Genomic DNA, 20,488 nt, shown 5'->3' with positions numbered 1-20,488 from the left:
ATGTGAGTGAATATTGCTTGCCGCTTTCTAGCATTACTCTAATCACTTATTTTGTGTTGTACACATCATATAAAATACAATTTCTGACTTACAAAATCAAATAAATGTTTCTCATTGTGTTCTCTGGCTTCTCTGCACATAGTTCAGTTTCTTTAATATCTAATAGGTGTAGTGGTTAAGTCTTCAGACTTCAATCCCTGAGATTGTGAGTTCAAATCCCACTACTGACACCTCTGTGTGACCACAAGCAAATCACTCCACTTGCCTGTGAAATATAACTGATTGTATATCAGATGTTGTAAGTCACCTTGGATAAATGTGTCTGCCAAATAAGTAAATATAATAATTTAAGCAATTCCAACTAGTCACACGCTTGCAACAAATTACTGTGCATGTCGGTTGTTTCAATGAACCAAGGTGCTTTATATTGAACTGTATTAAACTGCATATGGCTTCTTTATGGTTTGATTCAGGCCTCTGCTTAATGCTGTTTCCGAGACATTCTTGTCTTTGTGCATATTCTTCTCCACAGTTCAGAAAAATATAGTGCCATGTTAGTTGCCTGTACAGGTGTGTCCAAGTTTCTGCTGTCGGGCTGGGTGCTCTTTTCTGCCTGCTGCTCAAAGAGTAGACCTTTGGTCCTTTTGACCCAGTACTGGTCTTGCTGGTATGACAATCATTTGTAGAAATCACATTTAGTGAATGGAATTCTTCCATTTCCTCTCTTTCTCTTTCCTGCTTGATGGAGTTCTCCAGCGGCTCCTTTAAATTCATTATTTGTAAATGCCACACAGTGTCACCCATCACTGCTCCCTATGCTAAATTTCTAGTTAAAACAATGCAGATACAGTGTTTAGGACACATATGAAAAAAATATATATATATATATATATATATATATATATATATATATATATATATACTGTATATATATATATATATCGCCAATGTATGTCTGTATGCTTTTCACGAGAGAACTACTTAACGGGTTTAGATTGGGTTTTTTTTCTATAATTTGCTTGAACATTCCGGTTGATTTTGTGACTTCTCTCATTGCGCTAAGTATTACAGTTTGCTTGCGTTAACAATTTATTCGTGCAAATCCGAGAGGTTGTCTGCAGACTAGGGGCAGGGGAAGCAGGTGGTGCCCTCCTCACTCACACGCCAGGCTCTGTTCAATACGGTCTGATGTGGCATTGGGGAGAGGGTTTTAATCCCTCCCATTCCTCTAATCATGACAGACGTGCCCTTTCAATTCAAGAGATTACAGTTCCTGGTAAAGCTTTGCTTTGCAATGTCAATTAACAAGTCCCACAGACAAAAACTCAACTTGGCAGGACTTGATCTTTACTCACCATGCTTCTTGCAAGGTCAGCTTTTGTCACTTTCTCCCAGGTTAGTTCCCCAAGAAAACTATAAGTCCTCAGCCCTGATAGCAAAACCAAAAATATTGTATATCAAGAGGCCCAAGGAAACGAAAGCTATCAGTATAAATTCTTCTCAATACAAATTTTATATAGTAATAAAGTAGCCAGCAAGTAGAAAAAGGTTTTGGGATGGCCACACCAAATACTTGAAAAAATAGGCAGTCAAAAAGAAAAATACGCCTTTACAGACTGGAGTTCGTAACAGAACTAGCTAATATGTTGAAACTGATCTATAATTATGGTTTAATAGAGGAAGAGGTGGAGTCAGAGAGGCCAGAACAGGAACTGGGTACCAGAGATTGTAGCGGTCCGGCTGCTAAGATTCACACTGTAAAGATGACGCTGAATTATTTATTTTTATAGAGGATCCCAGGGACGCTCCCAGCCTTGGCCCGACCCGCACACACTCACAAACAGAGACAAAATAAAGCACACTGGGAACTAACCAAAATTAAAGAATATAATGAAATTCAATAATATAAATGAAAACAATAATACCACCCCAGTATCCCTACGGCGATATGACATTAAACACAAAAACACAACTCCACACAGCAAAGTCCATGGAAAACCACACCGGCTGTAATGAGAGATGACGAGAGTAAGTCCAGAGATCTGTAAGTTGAAAGGGAAAGAAAAAGCAGTCCTACCGGTAGACACTGTAAGGGTGAAGACAGATGGATGGTTCAGGAGCGCTCCTACACTTGCAGGAAAGCCATGAATCCACAATCAGTCCTCAGGACACAGGTAGACAGAAGATGATCCAGACCCCAACATCGAATACAATCCAGGACACATCGACTAAATATGGCTTAATTAACAGAAGGCAGTCCGACAGGTAAACGAAACACAAAATACAACAACAAAAAAACAGTTCTCCCTCTTTCGGACACCTGCCCTCCTTTTAACCCCCTCTGACCACCTTTGACCCCAACAGCCCCTGCAGGGACTGCTGGGAGATGCAGTTTTAACTACTAGTAGCACTGCTACAAGATGATGTCATCAAAGGGTGCAAGAAGTAACGTCATCAGTGGGTTGACCGGTGGTGATGTCACTGAGAAGTGTGGTCTTTGGCTGGTCTGCAGAGGGACAAAAAGAGAAAGGATCAGGTGATGGTGCCAACCCCTGGTCCAACTGAGAAACCACACTATTTGAGCCTATAAAATGTCTCCCACGCACACGGAAGTGACTATATATGAATGTGTGTGTGTGTATATACAGTATGTATATGTGTTTCTGGCTATGCACAATCAGCTTCCATTTTCAAACTGGAGTTTAGAAGCATCTAATGCAGTTGTCTCAAAGAATCCAGCCCCCCACAGTTCAGCAGTAAATGATTCCGAAAATGAATGTATGAATACATGAAGTGGGACAAAAGTTACTATTTACAGTTGTAAATCCTCTTATTACTTCAGCCCTGTAACTGAGACCCTTTAATAAGCATTTAAAGCAGCTATTTTCAGTCATTATTTATTCAAAGCGTTGTTGTTTTTAAGCTCCTTTTTGGCAAGTGAAATGCATCCTTGACTAGATTTACTCAGGAGACTGACATTGCCAGTTCCAAACTTTCTTCCCTTCCCTTCTCTACTACTACTGCTAATCATCTGTAACAGAAAACAACTGACAAAAAACAGCAATTGGGTTCTGGGTTCTAATACTCAAGGAGGATGTGATTTTTACATCAGGGATCAAGGAGCACAGCAAAGAATCGTCTAAGGGCTGAGGTGTTGAAGTGTCGCTGGCTCAGTTTGTGGCCTTGAGTGACTTACTTCAGTTACCAGGGCAAAGAACCCACAATTATGGGAACAGTAGGACTGTGCGCCTGTAGTTTTAGATCATTACTGTCTGTGTACATTGTGCATGCATTTTTTTTTTTTTTTGCAGATCCTAAAGATGACCAGGTTAGGCCATTCTGTTTTTGATTTTACAATGTTAGGGATCAAATGTGTAATATTCTGAAACTTGCTACTCCTTACATTATGAAGTAAAAACTATTCAAACAGACAAAATGTTTCTATCCTCAAAAATTTCAATCCCTGGGTTTTGACAGATCTCAACGTTTTAGGGTCCCCAATATTGAAAACAGTGTGTGTCTGTCTGTGTGTCATGGTTTCTTTAGGATGGTCTAGAGCTAAAACTGCTGGATGGAAAAAATACCAAACTCGAAACTTAAGCCTGTTCTGAGATGACGATGTGCTGATTAATTTTTGAGCGAAATCGTGAGAGAGAAAGAAGCCCTCTGGAGGAACCTTCAAGTACTGTAATTCTGTTAGTAATTATGAATTCTTCTCATCAATTGCTATCATAATGTTGTATTTTATGTTCAGAAAGATCAGCATCAGAGCGGTAAATAATTACTAACATGCTATAGAATAGTTTGGGTAACTTGGTTCTTTGGGCACAAAGCCTACTGACGCTCACGTCCAAATTTTTTCTTTCTTTGAATGTCAAGTGTAAATCTGGACTGAGCTTTGACCAATCAGTGGAACACAAAATGAACACAACAGGGGAATCAGCTGAGCCATCTCTACTAATGTTTCGACTATATATAAAATTCTCAGATCAAGATTGTTGTTTTTTAGAGAGCTTCATTTTTAACGTGACAGTGCTTGCAAATTATTGAACTCACACACAGGACATGTATTATCAGGAAAGATTGAAGGAGTTGAGCCTTGTCAGTTTAAGCAAACAGATTAAGAGGAGACGAGTTTAAAATGATGAAAGGAATTAGTTCAGTGGATGGTGATTGTGACTTTAATATTAGTTCAACAAGAATACGGGGGCACAGTTGGAAGCTTGTTAATGTGAATTTTGCACAAATGTTAGGAAGATATTCTTCACACAGAGAGCCATAGACACGTGGAAAAAGACACCAAGTAATGTAGTGGACAGTTGGAGTTTAAAAACCTTCAAAACTTGACTTGATGTTATTTTGGAGGAATTAGGTGGATAGGAGTGGTGAGCTTTGTAGGGCCGAATGGTCTGTTCTCCTCAAAAGGCTTTCCTAATCTTCTGCCACTCGGCCTACACAAGGTTAATGTTGGCAGTGCACCATCTGTGCAAATGTAGAACTGCATTGCATCAAAAAAACCCTGAAACCCATCATACTTGCATTCCAGTATGATGGCAGACATTGTAACACTCTTTCTACCAAGAAATGAATGAATCGCTAGAGAATGTGTCAACATTTCAGTTACAGTTTCTTTGTGTAGATTTGAATCCCCCCACCGTAACCATTAGCAGGCTGAAGATATTCTAGCGTCAGGTTTACAGTCTGTGTAGGATTTAAGCAAACCCAATGCACTCAACTTTGGACTCATTTCTCTCTAGCACTGCTCCTTTTTTAATTGTAATTTAACCCCAAAGCATTTTACTGTCTATTGTGAAGCACCAAGCACAGAGGTAGACAATTTGTTGCTGCCATTTCTTTAAATGGATGTTAACCACAGGCTGACTTGACTTTGTGGGCTACACCGTTGTGAAGTCTGATCGGTTTTCAGCAGGAGCCGTGTGTGTGTCGTGTTCAAGTGTGTTCACACATGCGTGTCCGTCCGCCTGTCTGTATCCTCATGTGTGCGTGCAGACGATAGAAAGACAGCAGCGAGGGAGACTGACTTGCCTTCAACTCTTAAGAAAAAACATAAACAGCTCTGAGTTGCCAGTCATCGCACACTTTGTTGCTTTGTTACATGCTATTGTGTTTTTCTGGTCTGATTTCTTTCTTTTTTTTTCTTCTTCTTCTTTCTTTATTTTATTTTATTTATGGCCTTGTTTGGCCTCTCGTCGTGGACTTTCTTCCAGCCTGAGGGAGTTTACATCATTTTTCGCAGCTAAAGGCCTGCTGGTTCCCACAGAGTCTTTCAAGATCTGACTCATACTCTTTATGTTAATTGTTCAGTTTTCAAAATAGAGAGCTTTTCACAGGGTGTGGCTGTGTGGGTGGGAGGTGGCCGAGACCAGACTAGTGAACTTGTTCAAAATATTTCTTTAAAGTCATTCTTACTGCTGTGGAGTGTTTCAGCCCCCCTTTTACTGTAAGTGCACTCCTGGCCTACAATTTGGGCTTTAATGTGCATTCTTGAAGGGTTCAATGACCACCTCACCTGTCCGAGACTCGGCGTCTGTGAGCTGGCCGTAATTGCCATCTATGTGCAGCGTCATTACTCAGACCAGAAGTCCACTGGGCGTGCAGGTGCGCCCCTCGGTCACAGGGCACATCTGACTCCATTGTTGTCTCAGCCCTTCCTTCCTATTTCATTATAATTTGCACCATTTATTTGTCCACAGTGACTCAAGTTACGGAGTTTAAGTGACTCGCTTGTGGTCGTACGCTGAGTCAGTGCAGTGGTGGCCTTTGTAGAGCATTTAACAACACTTCAATAACCTGACAATCAGCCCAGGTTTTTTTGTGGTTCTTTTTGATAGTGATCGTCATCTCAAGACACTTTACAGTGTTCTTATAAAAAGTGTGATTAGGCAACATGGTGTCACATTGGGTAGTGCTGCCATCCCACAGAACGATTGTCCTGGCCTTAAACCCCATGCCCTGCTGCTGTTTCTGTGGGTTTGCCTCCCACATCTCCTAAGTGTGCATATAGGCTGACTGATGATTCTAAACTGACTCGGTGTGAATGAGAATGTGTGCCCCATCACGGCCTTGTGGCCCATTCGGGGTCAATTTCTGCTTTGTGTCAGGTGGCCTTCTACACCCATAAATTGGATTGTGCAGTTTTGAGAATGTTAGCTAACTGTGTGAATGAACACTTGCCATCTAAGTGACCCGATTGGTGACCCATGTCATCCAGCAGCCATGCCACTGGTGCTCCACAAGCTGTAGCTAAGCAAGTTTGCTTGTTTAGTTGGGAGATCATCTTAAAAAAGGAAAAAAAAAAAAAAAGCTTGGATAGCTACAGGAAGAGATGTTAGTGATGCCAGCAGGGGGCATTTCCCCTGTGCTCTGTGTGTGGATCTCATTGCCCCGGTGCAGTGACTGCGACATCAGTGAAAACCGTGAAAGCCTGACTCTCTGTGGTCCATCTTTCAAAAGTCCAGCCTGGTGATTCCCTGTCACTCATTGGCTAATAATATCTCTCTCCCCATCACCACTTAATATCTAATGTGTGGTGAGTGCACTGGCACAACAATGGCTGCTGTCGCTTCACCCAGATGGATGTTGCACATAGATGGTGCTTGAAGTGGCTCCCCACGGTCAATGTAAAGCACTTGGAGTAGTTAGAAAATGCAATTCATTATTATAGTATGATGTCTCAGATTAAGGGGCTACCCTGATATCTCAAGCGTTGAAGGTCAGTGTTTTCCCAGGCTGCAGTCCCTGTTTTTATATTCATCTCACCAGAGGAGCTACGCTGGAAAGCACTGGTTTTGGCACACTTGCTACACTGATGGCTGTCCCTATAAGTGTGCAAACCTTAAATCAGTCCTAACCAAGAAACAAAATACGTAAAGGGATCAGAGTATCCCCATCCCACCAAACACTCTGCCTGCCATGAAGGCGACTGACCTGCTGCTTTGTGATGACATGTCTGACCGTTTGCATTGTTCTCTGCCTTTACATTGGGGGATAATGGGGGATCCCCTTAAACGCTGCTAGATCAGGTAGTGAACATTTCTATTTGGGCCGTGCACATGTCCAAAGAGGGTCTTTTGCAGTGTCTTAGTTTGCTTACTTAACATCTAGATCTGAACAGCTGCATCATCACCTTCTAGTTTGGGAACTGCAGCGTCTCGGCCCAAAACCTCCTACAAGAGACAGTAGACACAGAAAAGGTCACTGGGACCACTCTGGCCTCCATTAAAGACATCTGTACTGCATTAGGCATTGCATCTGAAAGCCTACAACATTGTGTAGAGCCGCTCCTATGGTTTCCATCTTGCAGGTGGGTCTCTAGCCTCTGAACCATTTGGACAAGGTTCTGCAACAGCTAAGACCTCTGGGCTGCCGACTGCCCTCAGATCTGCTCCTCGTAGTTTACTTATACACAGTACATTTGTTACACAAGTGTTGCTTTTATTGTTAGTTGTTGTTATTCATTTATTGCGATCTGTGTGTTTGTGCCTGTCTTGCAGTTGTCCTGTGTTTATGTACATGTTGCACTGCGGTCCTGTTCTGCATAGGGATGGTATGACAATAAAGCCGCTTGACTTGACTTCATACTGGATGGTATTGCTCATGAATGATGATATGTAAAATACATTATTGGTGGCCCACTGGGTATCTCTGTGCCCTCGTGGATCCTGCACCCAGTTGTTGTCTGTGTGGATTTTTCTCCCACTTCCCCACAGATATCTACAGTAGGTTAATTACCACACAGGTGGCGCAGTGGTAGCGCCACTACCTCGCAGTCAGGGTCCTCCATGGGGGCTAGCACTTTGAGTACTGAGAAAAGCGCTCTTTAAATGTAATGAATTGTTATTATTATTATTAACTGGCAACTCTGTGTAGTCCTGTGGTGGACTGGCATCGGATTCATGGTGAGAAACCACCTTGGACAGAAACGCTGGCATATCCTAGAATTGGGTTAAGCAGTTTGGAGAATGTTGTTTGTTTTGTGTTGGTGTGCATCTCCCATGAGAGAGTTCTGCCCTTGCTGAAATTTTCAAAAAGGGGAGAAACACAATGTTTTCAACTGCTGCTTTTGTGTGCTATTGCTCAGATAAAATGTCTAGGGGTTAGGATGCATCCATGAAAGGCACTATATGAAATGCAACCCGAGATCAAGATGTGAGCCATGCTGCAAAGTGATGTTTGTGCAGCCATTTTTATCCCGTTGCTGAGGAGCTCCACTCTCAGCTGACATTGTACTCACACGCTGCCCCACTTTTTTTTCCTTTCTTTCTTCGTTCTTTTTACTCTTCCTCGCCTCACATGCCTGCTCCCGACCTTCAAACCTAAAACAAATGACCCAGTGAACTCCTCTTAAGGGAAAGATCACACAGTTTATCACTGATGTATCCAAACCACAGAGCCGTCACAAGGGTAGTGAAGCTCGCTCTGTGTTCCCCCTGACATAAACACAGCTTTGTTTCCTAACAAGTAAGGAGTAGCTGAGAATATCTGGACATTGAATGGTTTGCTTGAGAGATCTGTGTTTAAAAAAAAATAAAACAAACAAAAAAAAAAAAAAACCTGCATAATAAAATATGCAAATCAGTCAGCAAGAGCACACTTTATGTGCGACTGTCACTGCGTGAAGAGCATGTATGTGACTGTTTTTATGTTCCTGTCATTCCCAACTATTCGGGGGGTTTCAATTTTCTGTGAGCTGCGGCTTTTCAGACTGCATGGCCTTTGTTGTGTGTAGCCCGCAACATCCCATTGGACAGATTGAAATTATAGGCATTCTTTAGGGAGGAGTGATTAAGCCCAGCACGACCCCCCCACCGCCACTTCAGTCTCCATTAAAGCAACTGACAAACAGACTGCTGTCTGCTTCATAGATTCCTGGCATTTGTCACAGCGCAGGCCACAGAGATGTCAGATATTTGCCAATTTTTCCTCATCTAGTTAAGAATCCAGGCTCTTCACACTACACGCTTTCTTTGTGGTGCATTGTAACCTTGGAAACGTGACAAGTTAATCGCACAAATTCGGATCTTACCGGAAATAACTTCATGCTGCTTAATAGAGAATTGATGACTTTTTTCTTATTTATTTTAATCTAAAGCCGTGGTGCTCAGCTCCAGTGCATTGATGAGCTGCACGTCTACAGCACACGGGGCCATCTCTGGGGTAAACGCACCATGCGCTTTGTCATGGAATGTGACAATATATAAACGAGCGCTTCGGGTCAGATGCCAGTAGTGATGTTACATACGATGCCTTTTTCATGCCCTTTGATTTGTATTGTACGTTTGAAAGTGTTCAACCCTTAGTCTAGCTAGCTTGTTTTTATATTGTGCACTTCTGTGAACACGCCCATTTAATCTAAATTGGGGTCACCAGGGGGCCTGAGCCTATCCCACCAACACTGATAAACACATTTCAATAAAAGAAACATTTGACATACATTTTAAAGTAATGTTTGGGAAAAAAAATGATTTTTTTCTGCATTTACCCCTCTGCTCAACAGTTTAAAATTACTAATCATTGTGATTAAAGTGAACATTGCAGACATTTCGGGCACAGCATGTAGATATGGCAACAGTTTATCTACAATGCCTTTCCCATTTCAGGGCACCCTAATGTTTGAGACAATTGGCATCATAATTGTTTGTGACTCCTCAGGTGGGTTTCATGGCTTCATTAGATACCTTAGCTTGCTCCTGCCCTTTGGAGTCTGTAGTTGGCATTGTTCAACATGATGGCAGCAAGAGCTGTGCCAGTGAAAGTCAAAGAAGCCATTATGAGGCTGAAAAACAAGAACTGCACCATTGGAGACATCAGTAAAACCTGAGGACGTCTGGAATATCATGAAGAAGAAAGAACACACTGGTGAGCTCAGGAATCACAAAGGGACTGGTAGGCCAAGGAAGACCTCCACTGGGAATGACAGAAGAATCCTCACTATGGGCAACAAAAAGCCCCAAACGCCTGTCTGACAGACCAGAAACAGTCTTCACGGGGCCGATGTGTGTGTGTCAGAGACGACTATCAGCAGAAGACTTCATGAAAAGAAATACACTACAAGATGTCAACCACAAAAACAGGATGGCCAGATTACAGTTTGTGAAAAAGGACTTCACAGAGCCTGCAGAATTCTGGGAAAAGGTCTTGTGGACAAAGATGAACCTGATCAGAGTGATGGCAGGAGCAAAGTGTGGAGACCGAAAGGAACTGCCCAAAATGTAACGTAGACCACCTCCTCTGTCAACCATGGTGCAGGGGGCATTATGGCTTGGGCATGTATGGCTGCTACAGGTCCTGGCACACTTCTCTTCATTGATGATAGAACTGCTGATGGCAGTGGCACAATGAATTCTGAGGTGTAGGGAAACATCTGATCTGCTCAAGTTCAGTAGATTCCTGCAAACTCACTGGATGGTGCTTCATCCTCCAGCAAGATGAGCCAAACATACCGCTGAGGAAACAGAGGAGTTCTTCAAAGCTAAAACCATGGAAAACTCTTGAATGCCCAAATCAGTCACCAGATTTAAGTCAAAATGAAAAGGCCTTCCATATACTGAAGAAAAAACTAAAGGGGACAAGCCACTGCCCCCCAAAACAAACAGGAGCTGAAGATGGCTGCATGAGAGGCCTAGCAGAGTAAAACCAGAGAAGACCCTTTGCACCTGCTAATGACTGTGAATAATATACTTCAGGAAGCAGTCATTGCACGTGAGCGATATGTGACAAGTCCTAAGTATGACTGCTTTCATAGACCTGCCACTCACACTTCTGTTCAAGCTGTGGGTCAGTTTGTGATTTGGGACGAAAAACTCATTAAGGCAGATATGGGAAGAATGTGCAAAATCAACAGGTTGAGGGACTGGACTGCGATTCACAGTTACACTGCTGGAGTTGTGAGGCAGACGCTGTAACATCTACACAAAGCTCTCACCATTTAACTGTCCCTAAAACTTTCATTTAGGTTATTAAAGCTCCTATGTGTAATAATAAAAATAAATGCCATACCTTCTCGTTCTCAGTTCCATTTCATTTAATTCAAGGTCATGGGGACTAAAAGCGATCTTGGCGGCTTTGGAAACAACCAGCTAAAGGGTGCCAGCCCATCATAGACTCAAAACAGCCAGAGGGAAAAAACAGGCACACTTAGTAGTGACCAGGTATGGAATTTCAAAGCAGGATCTTTGAGGCAGCAGTGCTAACCCCTGTGCCACCTTGCAGCCTAACATGAATAAAAGGTCACCTAAAAGTATACTACACTGTGCCTATCTGGTAAGAATGAGAGGGCTTGTACCTAAGGCCTCTCCTTAACTACTATGGGGCAACCATTTCTGACGATGGCTTTTTCCTTTCAGTGCAGTAGTTGTTATGAATTATCCACCTTCACCTGGGCAGGCACGCAGTGCAGTAACTGAGCCTTGGCATGACTTGATTTCTTGTGCAGTTTCCTTCAGTAGAAAGAATTGAATACTTTAAAAATATTCTCAGTAGCCTTCACTCTGACTACCTATAATTGACGTATTCTTTTATGTTCTGCTTCTTTTAAACATGTCGTCCCAAATGTGGATCAGACGTTCTTTTGTTAAGTTCTTATTTTTTCTGAAGGTTTTGTTTTCCACTTTTCTGTTGCCTCTTTGTCTTTGCAATGTGCTACAATGTGTGTGGATGTGTTTGTTCTTTTTCACGTACAGTTGTGACTAAAACTCATAGGCCATGTGAGGGGAAAAAATGTTAAGGTAATCATCTGAGCACTAAGCATGTGCTTGCTTATGAAAGTGCTATATACTGTATGAGGATAAGAGAATTTTGTGATTATTGTGTTTGGGTTGGCATAACAGCTGTCTCCGTACACATCTGGAAACTGTGCGTGCGTGTGTGTGTGTGTGTGGCCACAGTGGTCATGTTTTGATCAGTCAGTTTCTCTTGTTGTTTACTGGGACTAAACATGGCCACTCCATTCTCTATTTGCACCAAAGAAGAGTAGCAAGCAGTGATCTGCTTTTTTTATGGCTTGAAGGTCTACCAGGAGCTGAAAATCATAAAAGACGTTCTGCACAATATTGAGACAGCAATTTACTTTGGCAGTGTTTTGAGTAGATTGAAATTTACAAAAATGGACAGACAAGTGCCAAGCACGAAGAAGGAGAGGAAGGCCCATCCAACTAAGTCTGTTGAAGCAGTGAGGATCTTGGCTTGTGGTCCAGCTCACCTTCAGCCCATAAAGAGTAAATCACTGCCCTCCACTCATCTTTGGTCAACCAGAGAGCACTGCAGTCAAGTTTACTATGAGGAAGCAACAAGAGAACCTGACTGATTGAGGTCAACACATGACTACAGACACACCGTCTTTTCACATGTCGACAGGGGAAGCTGTACAGCCCACCCAAACAACAGAAGTGCAGGTAATCGTTGACATACCCTCATGCCATATCATCAGAATACAGTAATCACAAATACTGGTGTAATACAAACTAACAAGAATGCCAAGTGTTTTCCATAAACCTGTTGATATTTTGTGGGATGGCGAGACTACCACAACTATTCCATGTATTTGGTAAGTTCCACCACCAGCACACCAGAATCAAATGAATGTGGTGGGTCTGCTGCTAGAACAAGTTAACAAATAGATGGGTGTAATACTGGGGTACTTTAAAAAGAGGTTTTGAAATATCAAATGAGTGACAGCTCAACAAACCATAACTCTTATAAAGAAATTTGAAGAATCTCAGCAAGGTGAAGACAGGAAATGCAATGGAGGACCCAATAAGCCATCTGCACCTGATAAAGAGAACTTAAAGGTCCCCTAAGGGACAGCAGAAGAAGAAGATCCATTGAAGTGTTTACTCGGCACCTGGCAGAGCCATCCCGCTCCACGCTGTACACGTCAGTCTTAAAGAAATGCTCTGTTAAGGTGTGTGTTTCAGCTGGGAAACTGGTTTTGCAGAATGAAGTAAGCAAGAACAGCAACAGCATGTGAAAGACCACAAAGCATGAAGAGACAACCATTTGAAGAAATTCTTGTAGACGGTTGGGTTCAAATGTGAAATAGTTAATAAGATCTGCTTGGAGCAGAAGTCAGCAGATGGAACACCGACAGTCCTAGACTGGCCATCTTGGAGACCCCACCCTGAGCATAAGAGGAGGGAAAAAGAGCAAAAAGTCAAAAGAAGGCTTCTGACAAATCCAATTTAATACAAAACTATTAGGGGAGTAATGAGAGAGCAGTGGCCCAAATGGGAGGGCACAACAAATTCTGACATTTGTTATTTTTTTACTGATTCAGTGATTTTTTTTTTTTTTTTTGTATTTATATCAAATGTTATTCAGTGTTTTCATACATAAACACAAAATCTGACCATCCAAGAAAATGATGTTAAAGCTAAGAATTTTGCCACGTACTGCTTTTTTTAATCATTTTTATTAGATTGGTTTGCATTTAGTGGAACACTTGGTTATATTCTTCATATTATTACATGGCTCGGTCTTTCTTAGTCGCAGTGATTGTTGAGTTAGATTAATGTAAAGAATGCTGTATAATAAGAATAATAATCATTTTAGTGATATAACACCTTTCCCATGCTTAAGGCGCAGTATCTGTATATTACAGTAAATGTCATTACAAAAACAGATGATTTGTGTGTTTTATACACTGTACATATAAAATGAAACTGACACTAAAGCACAATGTCTTACTGCCTTGAAGAATATCAATCAGATTTTCCACCCAACACCCATTCTGCTTCCATTTTTTTTATTATTTGTGAATAAAGTAACATTTTAAATCCATTTGCTACAGTTTAGGGTCATAGAGGCAGGAGCCTGTCCTTGCAATAATAGGGACAAGGAAGGAAACTGTCATGGACGGGTGCTGGTTATCGCAGGCTACACTCCTGTGCACACCCACACGTGGTGGAAGCAGCAGTTCACCAAATCACACACACACAGACATTCAAAGTCCACCCAGGGTTTGAATGGCGGGCACTGGACTAACCAGGGCATGTTTGTGCCATCCTTGTATTTATTAATTAGGTCACTTCCAGCTGCGAGACGTTCTTGGGCTGTCTGGCGTGCACACAGACTTTCAATGTCGTCTTAGTCTCGGGACTGAAGGGCACATTCTAAAAACTTCACCTTGTGTTTCTTGAGGTATTTCATAGTCAGTTTTGGATCCTGGTCTTGTTGTGGAATGCCATCCTTTTTTGTTCAGCTTCACTTTCCTGTTTAAACATTCTTCTCCAGAATGTATTGGTATTTGGTGTTATCAAGGTTATTATAGTTAACAAAAACTAAAAGCAAAACTGAAACTATTATTAAAAAAACATTTTCGTAAACTGAAATAAAATTAACAAAAATGAAATGAAAAACTAAACAAAACTATTAAAGTAGCTAGAAAGACTAACTGAAATAAAATAATTTACTAAACATAATTTTAGTTTTCGTTTTTGAATGAATTTTCTTGCTGTTAGTTTTTAACCTTTATAACATTTAACTCTAAAACTGAAAGCCATCCACCACGCGTCACCCGCACGTATTCATCCAGTGAACAGTGGCTGGTGTCAGAGGACAGAGCAAGCTGAATACGCGTGTAAAGCCTGTGGAATAGAAAGCAAACTTACGTGCCACCTTTCTTTGCACTTTACCATATGGACAGAAAAATCACGAGTGAGTTACGTTTCAGTTTATTTCTCAGGTGCCTGCTTTTTGTTAACTGCAATTCACCTGCCACATTGCACTCAAAGTATACGAAGTATAAACTAAAGGGTGGTCCAGATCTAATTATGCAGATCCAGATCGTCTGGATGACTTTGATTTATGCGGGGACGATTCCAGTTCAGCGCAAAGACGATTCTCAATGTCGTCAGTTCGCACACATCTTGATGGTCCGGGATTTTTCAGGTGATTTTCTATGTAATAAACTTAATAAGTTATAGCGTAACAAAAAATTGCATAATTAGATCTGGACCACCCTATATATTAATCATGGGAAAAAAAAACGACCTCGACATTTTGATGAATCTTGACGTTTCACAACTCCCCGAGTCCAAAAATACAGTTTTTTGGAATTATGCCTGCATGTGTGCGCGTGTGTGTGTGTGTATCTCAAAAAAGTAACTAGATTGATGGATGAAATTTGCCATGTGGTTGTTGCACCACAATTGTAGATCTGTGTTAACTTTTGGGCCCAATCCATTAACCGGAAGTGGCATTTTACCTGAACACATACTCTTTTTTTTTTATTATTCATGCAGCTGCAGAGTCGGATTTATTCAACTTTACTTTTATAATAATTGCTCAATATATTATTCATTTGATTTGTTGTTGATGGTTCTTTAATGTACATAATATAATCATTGTCTTGCGGTTTACTCCTCAAATATACATGAGAAAGTCTAGGGCAGACCACTCCCAATTTTTAAAAATAAAATGGCACTGATCTAGAGACTGACTAGGTCATCATACAAGATCAGCATATTGTTGCTGACCAATCAGTTTTGCTTTAAAAACACTGTTTAACAATAATGCAATACAAACATTGTAAAATACCTGAGTTGGCAATGTCTGAACTGAACTACAAGTAGTTGGGGGAAGAGAGTCTGCCAAGTGGTGAAAAGCTAATCATACAACATCTTTTTAGTTCATATTCACACCTCAAAATACCTCATATTGTGAAAATAATCCAGTAGCAGAATTATGCTTTAAAATACCTGTCCCTGTTTTTTTCAATGTTTCTCTCTCAAATCAGATACTTGAAATATCATATTCGTTTTGCTCTTAACATCAGCCATATCATACATATTGCATACCAGAGATTTTTCCTGCCTTGCATCCAAACCTGCTGGGGTAGACTTCAGGTTCGTGTGATCCTGCACTGGATAAACAGGTTTAGATAATGCATAAATTGTTTGTAATCTCAGATGCTGTCTCTGTCATTTTGTGCCTGTCCACACTCCTATTACCTGCTCATGCTCTGCTCATGAAGGGTTTACTGTTCTTATGATGGGATATTCAGGTCTCACTGCCCCTAAACTTCACACTACATGCTTGTTTATCTTCATTTCCCTCAATACAGCTTGGTGGGGTCTGCACACTGATTCACGCCTAAGAGCCTCATTCTTCCTTAACCCCCGTGATCTTCATGGTCACACCTGTCAAAACACAGTAGAATCTCTTTTCTTATATCTTTCCAGGCCTACAGGTGCAAAATTTTGACTATAAATTGTTTGTGCCTGAGATGGAATCTGAGATCAGTATGGCTGGTAGAAAATAACAAAGCCTAGTGTTTGAGATTTTTGAATAAGATATTGAAGGCATTCATTATAAGCACATTGTCGTTGGAGCCGGATATGTTGTGTGTTGTAGACATTTAGAGTAAAAAATCACCTAAAGTTCATTAGAAATTGGCCCATTCTGGGCAATAAAAGGAAAAGAAAAAGTGCCAACAATCAATGCAGATTTGTTCAGCACAAATAACATAGAAAATATTTTAAAAATTATAAAATTGTGTAGAATTGTTCATGTTCAGTACCTGATTTTGATTATGCTTGTTTTTATCAGACAAAAACAAATCCAAATCGTAAAGTGTGTTGTGTAGTGTAGCAAGCTTCCACTAACATTAAATTCATAATATATCCAATCCCGTTAAGTGTATAGTTCTGTCTCATTTTGACACAAACTAAACTCCATATTAGCTCTTTAACCGTATCATAATTACTAAAACTAATATATATATAGAAAAATAAAATAGAAATGTCTTTGTAAAATAAAAACTAAACCAAAACTAAAAATACACGATGAAGGAAAACTAAAACTAAACTGAATTTCCAAGTAAGGTCAGAAAAAATTTAGATATAAAAAGGCAAAACTATAATAACCTTGGGTGGTATTCATACTTTCCCTGCACTTACCCGATGTTTTCTTTAACACAGAACCGCAATCCATAATAGTAGCACCCCCGTTCTTAACACGTGGCCTCGAATATTCTGTTGTAACTCCCGTTAGGATGAAGCAATCTGAACCAAACAAATACTCTATATACCTTGACATATGTGTAATCGATTGAATAACATGCGATGCTGGAAGTGGTTTCTGTTTTCTGCCAAACGCATTTCGATGCAGCGCTCCTTGTTCCTGAAGGTATCAGCAAGTGTCTCAGGGGAAGAGCAGCAATTTCATGTTGGATGTTTTCCTTCAGATCTTCCACAGCATGGGGCTTGTTCTGATAGACTTTCCCAAAGAAAGAAGTCTGGTGGCATCAGATCTGGCAACCATGGTGGCCAAAGCCCATTTGAAATAGCCCTGTTGCCGAAGAAGGACTCAATTTCTGCCATGTTCCTTGCCAATGTGTGACACATTGCTCCATCTTGCTGGAAGTAACCTTCCGTTAACTCACAATCATCCAGTTGATTCTGACATTGCTTAAACGAATTGATGACCCAATAAGTTTGCACGATGAAGACACGCTGCCCAATATTGTACACCACCATTTTGATGAGAAGTCAAGTGACTCAGTGAAGGGGTACAGGCGGTATGCACCCAGGAGCTGCAAACGGAGGTCAAACATCACGCTGGCTGTCCAGCACCTACTTCAAAGCTCCAGCTTGTTCAAAGCTCCATATACTGAGAAGCACACTGCACGTTGTTTCATTCGGATTTTGTTTCATCCTAGCGAGAGTTATTACAGAATATTCGGGGTCTCTTTTGAGTCAATCTCCCTGTATTTACAATTTTTTTTACTTCAAAATTCAACAGAATCTGTAATTTGGCCATCGATATCCAAACATTGGCATTAAATAGTGTTGATTTCAGCAGGTTTCACTTCCTCTACCCAATCAAATCTCAGTACAGTGTGGTGTTCAACAATGGTGTTATCTCTCAGTGGAGTGTCCATGTTCATTTGAACTTGGCTTCAACTAGACTAATGGCCAAGCACTGCGCTTTGTTGTGCTGGGCATGTCCAAACTACCCATAAGCCACTGCATGTGTTGCATTGTGTCAGCTTCTACCCATTGAGGTTACTGTGTAATGTTCTAATTGTCTTTCTTTTTGATTTATATCCCCACCCTGTATGCATGCTGTATGTTTATTTTGTTTGTTTTTTTTTCACTCCCAAAGGTGGCAGGTCCTGACAGTTGCCAATCCAAATACTTTGGGCAGACTGCATGGAAAGACAAAGAGGAGTCGTATTCTCTCAAGCATGAAGAGGGTCCATCAAGGAATGTGTAAGGAAGCCCTTAAGACACACTTATTTATAGGGCCCGGGTAAGCGTATTCAGACCCTTGTAAAATTTGAAAAAGTTTCTCAACACGTCTCGCTGTAGTCTGTATTTTTATAGTTAAAGCGCATGTTAAGAAGAAAGAACTTTGAGACTAAGTCAATAACATTCAGACCCCACTGTATTCTGGTCACTCCACATGTCCCACCGTGTATATCGTTATGATCCTATTGGCTCTGCCTGTGCACCAAAGAAGTCATTGCTGTATTTCCTGGATAAAAACTCCAGTCTCTTTAGGAATTCTCAGTCACACAAAAATTTTGACATGAAGGCTAAGGAACATAAAGCAAGTTAGAGAGACAGTGGTAAAAATACAAAAATCACAGATGAGGAAAAGGGGCAAAACTATAAAGTGTTTAAGCACTATCAGCGGACTGATCAGGCACTGGAAGCTGCATAAGGGAAACCAATTGAAGCTCAGCAGTGAAACTATCTGATAACCTGTACAGCTCTCCTCTAAGCCAATGAGTTGATGAGAGCGAGTGGAGTAAAGACGTGTCAGCCCTGCCAGGAGCTCAGCATAATACTGTCTGTTACAGGAAGGAGGCCAGGACTTCAGAATGAAACAAATAGGGTTTTAGGGAAAGGAGCTGTGATCTAAGGAGACCCCTAGGGTCAACACTGTCATAGGTACTATGCATGTACAGCACTCTCAAGCACCACGGTCAGTCAGGGTAACTAACCTTGCCCCGACACTTCTGTTTAGCATTCTTGGCTAAACTCAGTATGGTCCAACCGTAACCCTAACTTGGCACCCATGAAACATTATCATGCTGCTTCTTGGTGGCAAGGCTGGGTAAATGACAGAACACAGTACTAGAAAATGCAGCAAAGACATTTGCTTCAATCTGCTTAAAAACAAAAATTCCAGAAGATTCACCTTTCAGTGACAAAGAATCCCAAGCATGGCACCAAAGCAACAGTGAACTGGCTCAAAATACAATACAGTTTATTTTTGTATAGCCTAAAATCACATAAGAAGTGCTGCAATGGGCTTTAACAGGCCCTGCCCTTTGAAAGCCCCCCAGCCTTGACTCTCTAGGAAGACAAGGAAAAACTCCCAAAAAAATAACTTTGCAGGGGAAAAAAAGGCAGTTCAAAGAGAGACCCCTTTTCAGGTAGGTTGGACGTGCAGTGGGTGTCAAACAGAAGGGGGGTCAATGCAATAACAGAGAACAGAACACAAGTAATCCTCAATACAATATAATAGTGCAATGGAAATATTACAAGTAGAGAAGGCGGAACTGAGTGTTCTTGAGCCTGAGCAGACCTAGTACTGTGACAGACACTTGAAGGTGCCCAGGCAGGGGTCTCCAGGCTTGGGCCTATCCGAGTTTGTCTGTTATAATTGACTCTGGAGCCCCCCTTCTAATGGTTTAAATTCTCCAAGGGTGCTGCCGACTGTGGGTTTTGCTTTCCACTCCTCCATGCTCATCTGGCCATAGTTAATTAATGGACATGTAGTGCTGGGCTTCATTTATATTTATCAGTTCCAAACCCTTTTTGTTTCACTACGTGTTTAAATCAATCTGAACATTTGTGCACATAAATTATGTGATTAGTTTTGAAGTTTTTTTTTTTTTGTAGATATCTGAGAACTTCTGGTACCACTTCTACTTATGAAAGAGCGGTATACAGAATTAAAGTGAAGTGCTGGAGCAATGGTCAGTCCAACCCATGTCTAGAGGAATGGTCAGAAATCCCAGACACCCTACCAAATATTCCCGGGCTGAGTCAGATTATTAGCAGAAGCAGCAGATGGCAGGCCTCTGGTGACCACTCATTTTAAGCTGAAAGCTTTGGGGAGGTTGCGAGTGTACAATAACATTACGGAGTGGGATAAGGTGGCCAGGGGCCTCATGTATAACGGCATGCGTAGAACTCGCACTGTAACATGGCATAAGCACAAAAGCATGAATGTACTTACGCACCGAAAAATCAAGATGCAGGAATCTGTGCATACGCCCACTTCTGCGTTCTTCCACTACAGAAATCCTGATCAGCGTGAAAAGTAACGCTCGTGCGCGCACTTTATGTAACGCCCCAACTCCTCTCAGAATTACGCCTCTTTGAATATGCAAATCAATATAAATCGCCCTTAAGCTCAGCGTTCAGTGAAAAGGCAATGGGAAAAGCATGGGGGAAAATAACAATTTCAGTGAATACCAAGTGGAGGCAAAGGAAAAAACATAATATTTGTATGA

The 20,488-nt window shown here is 41.2% G+C and overlaps 1 protein-coding gene across 2 annotated transcripts in view; it reads left to right on the top strand.

Moving 5' to 3' along the window:
• The window catches only part of LOC120516506 (SLX4 interacting protein), a 183,771-nt gene that overhangs the window by 159,589 nt on the left and 3,694 nt on the right, over nucleotides 1-20,488 (top strand). For both annotated transcript variants that reach the window (XM_039738217.1, XM_039738218.1), the window contains one exon: nucleotides 18,124-18,230. In XM_039738217.1, the coding sequence (XP_039594151.1) occupies nucleotides 18,124-18,230 (107 nt within the window). The remainder of the gene's footprint in view (nucleotides 1-18,123; nucleotides 18,231-20,488) is intronic.

The sequence above is a fragment of the Polypterus senegalus genome, chromosome 16 (assembly GCF_016835505.1).
Source record: "Polypterus senegalus isolate Bchr_013 chromosome 16, ASM1683550v1, whole genome shotgun sequence".
NCBI classification, from domain to species: Eukaryota; Metazoa; Chordata; class Cladistia; order Polypteriformes; family Polypteridae; genus Polypterus; species Polypterus senegalus.
The sequence above is the reverse complement of the archived record's forward strand: the minus strand, read 5'-3'. Positions and strand labels throughout refer to the sequence as shown.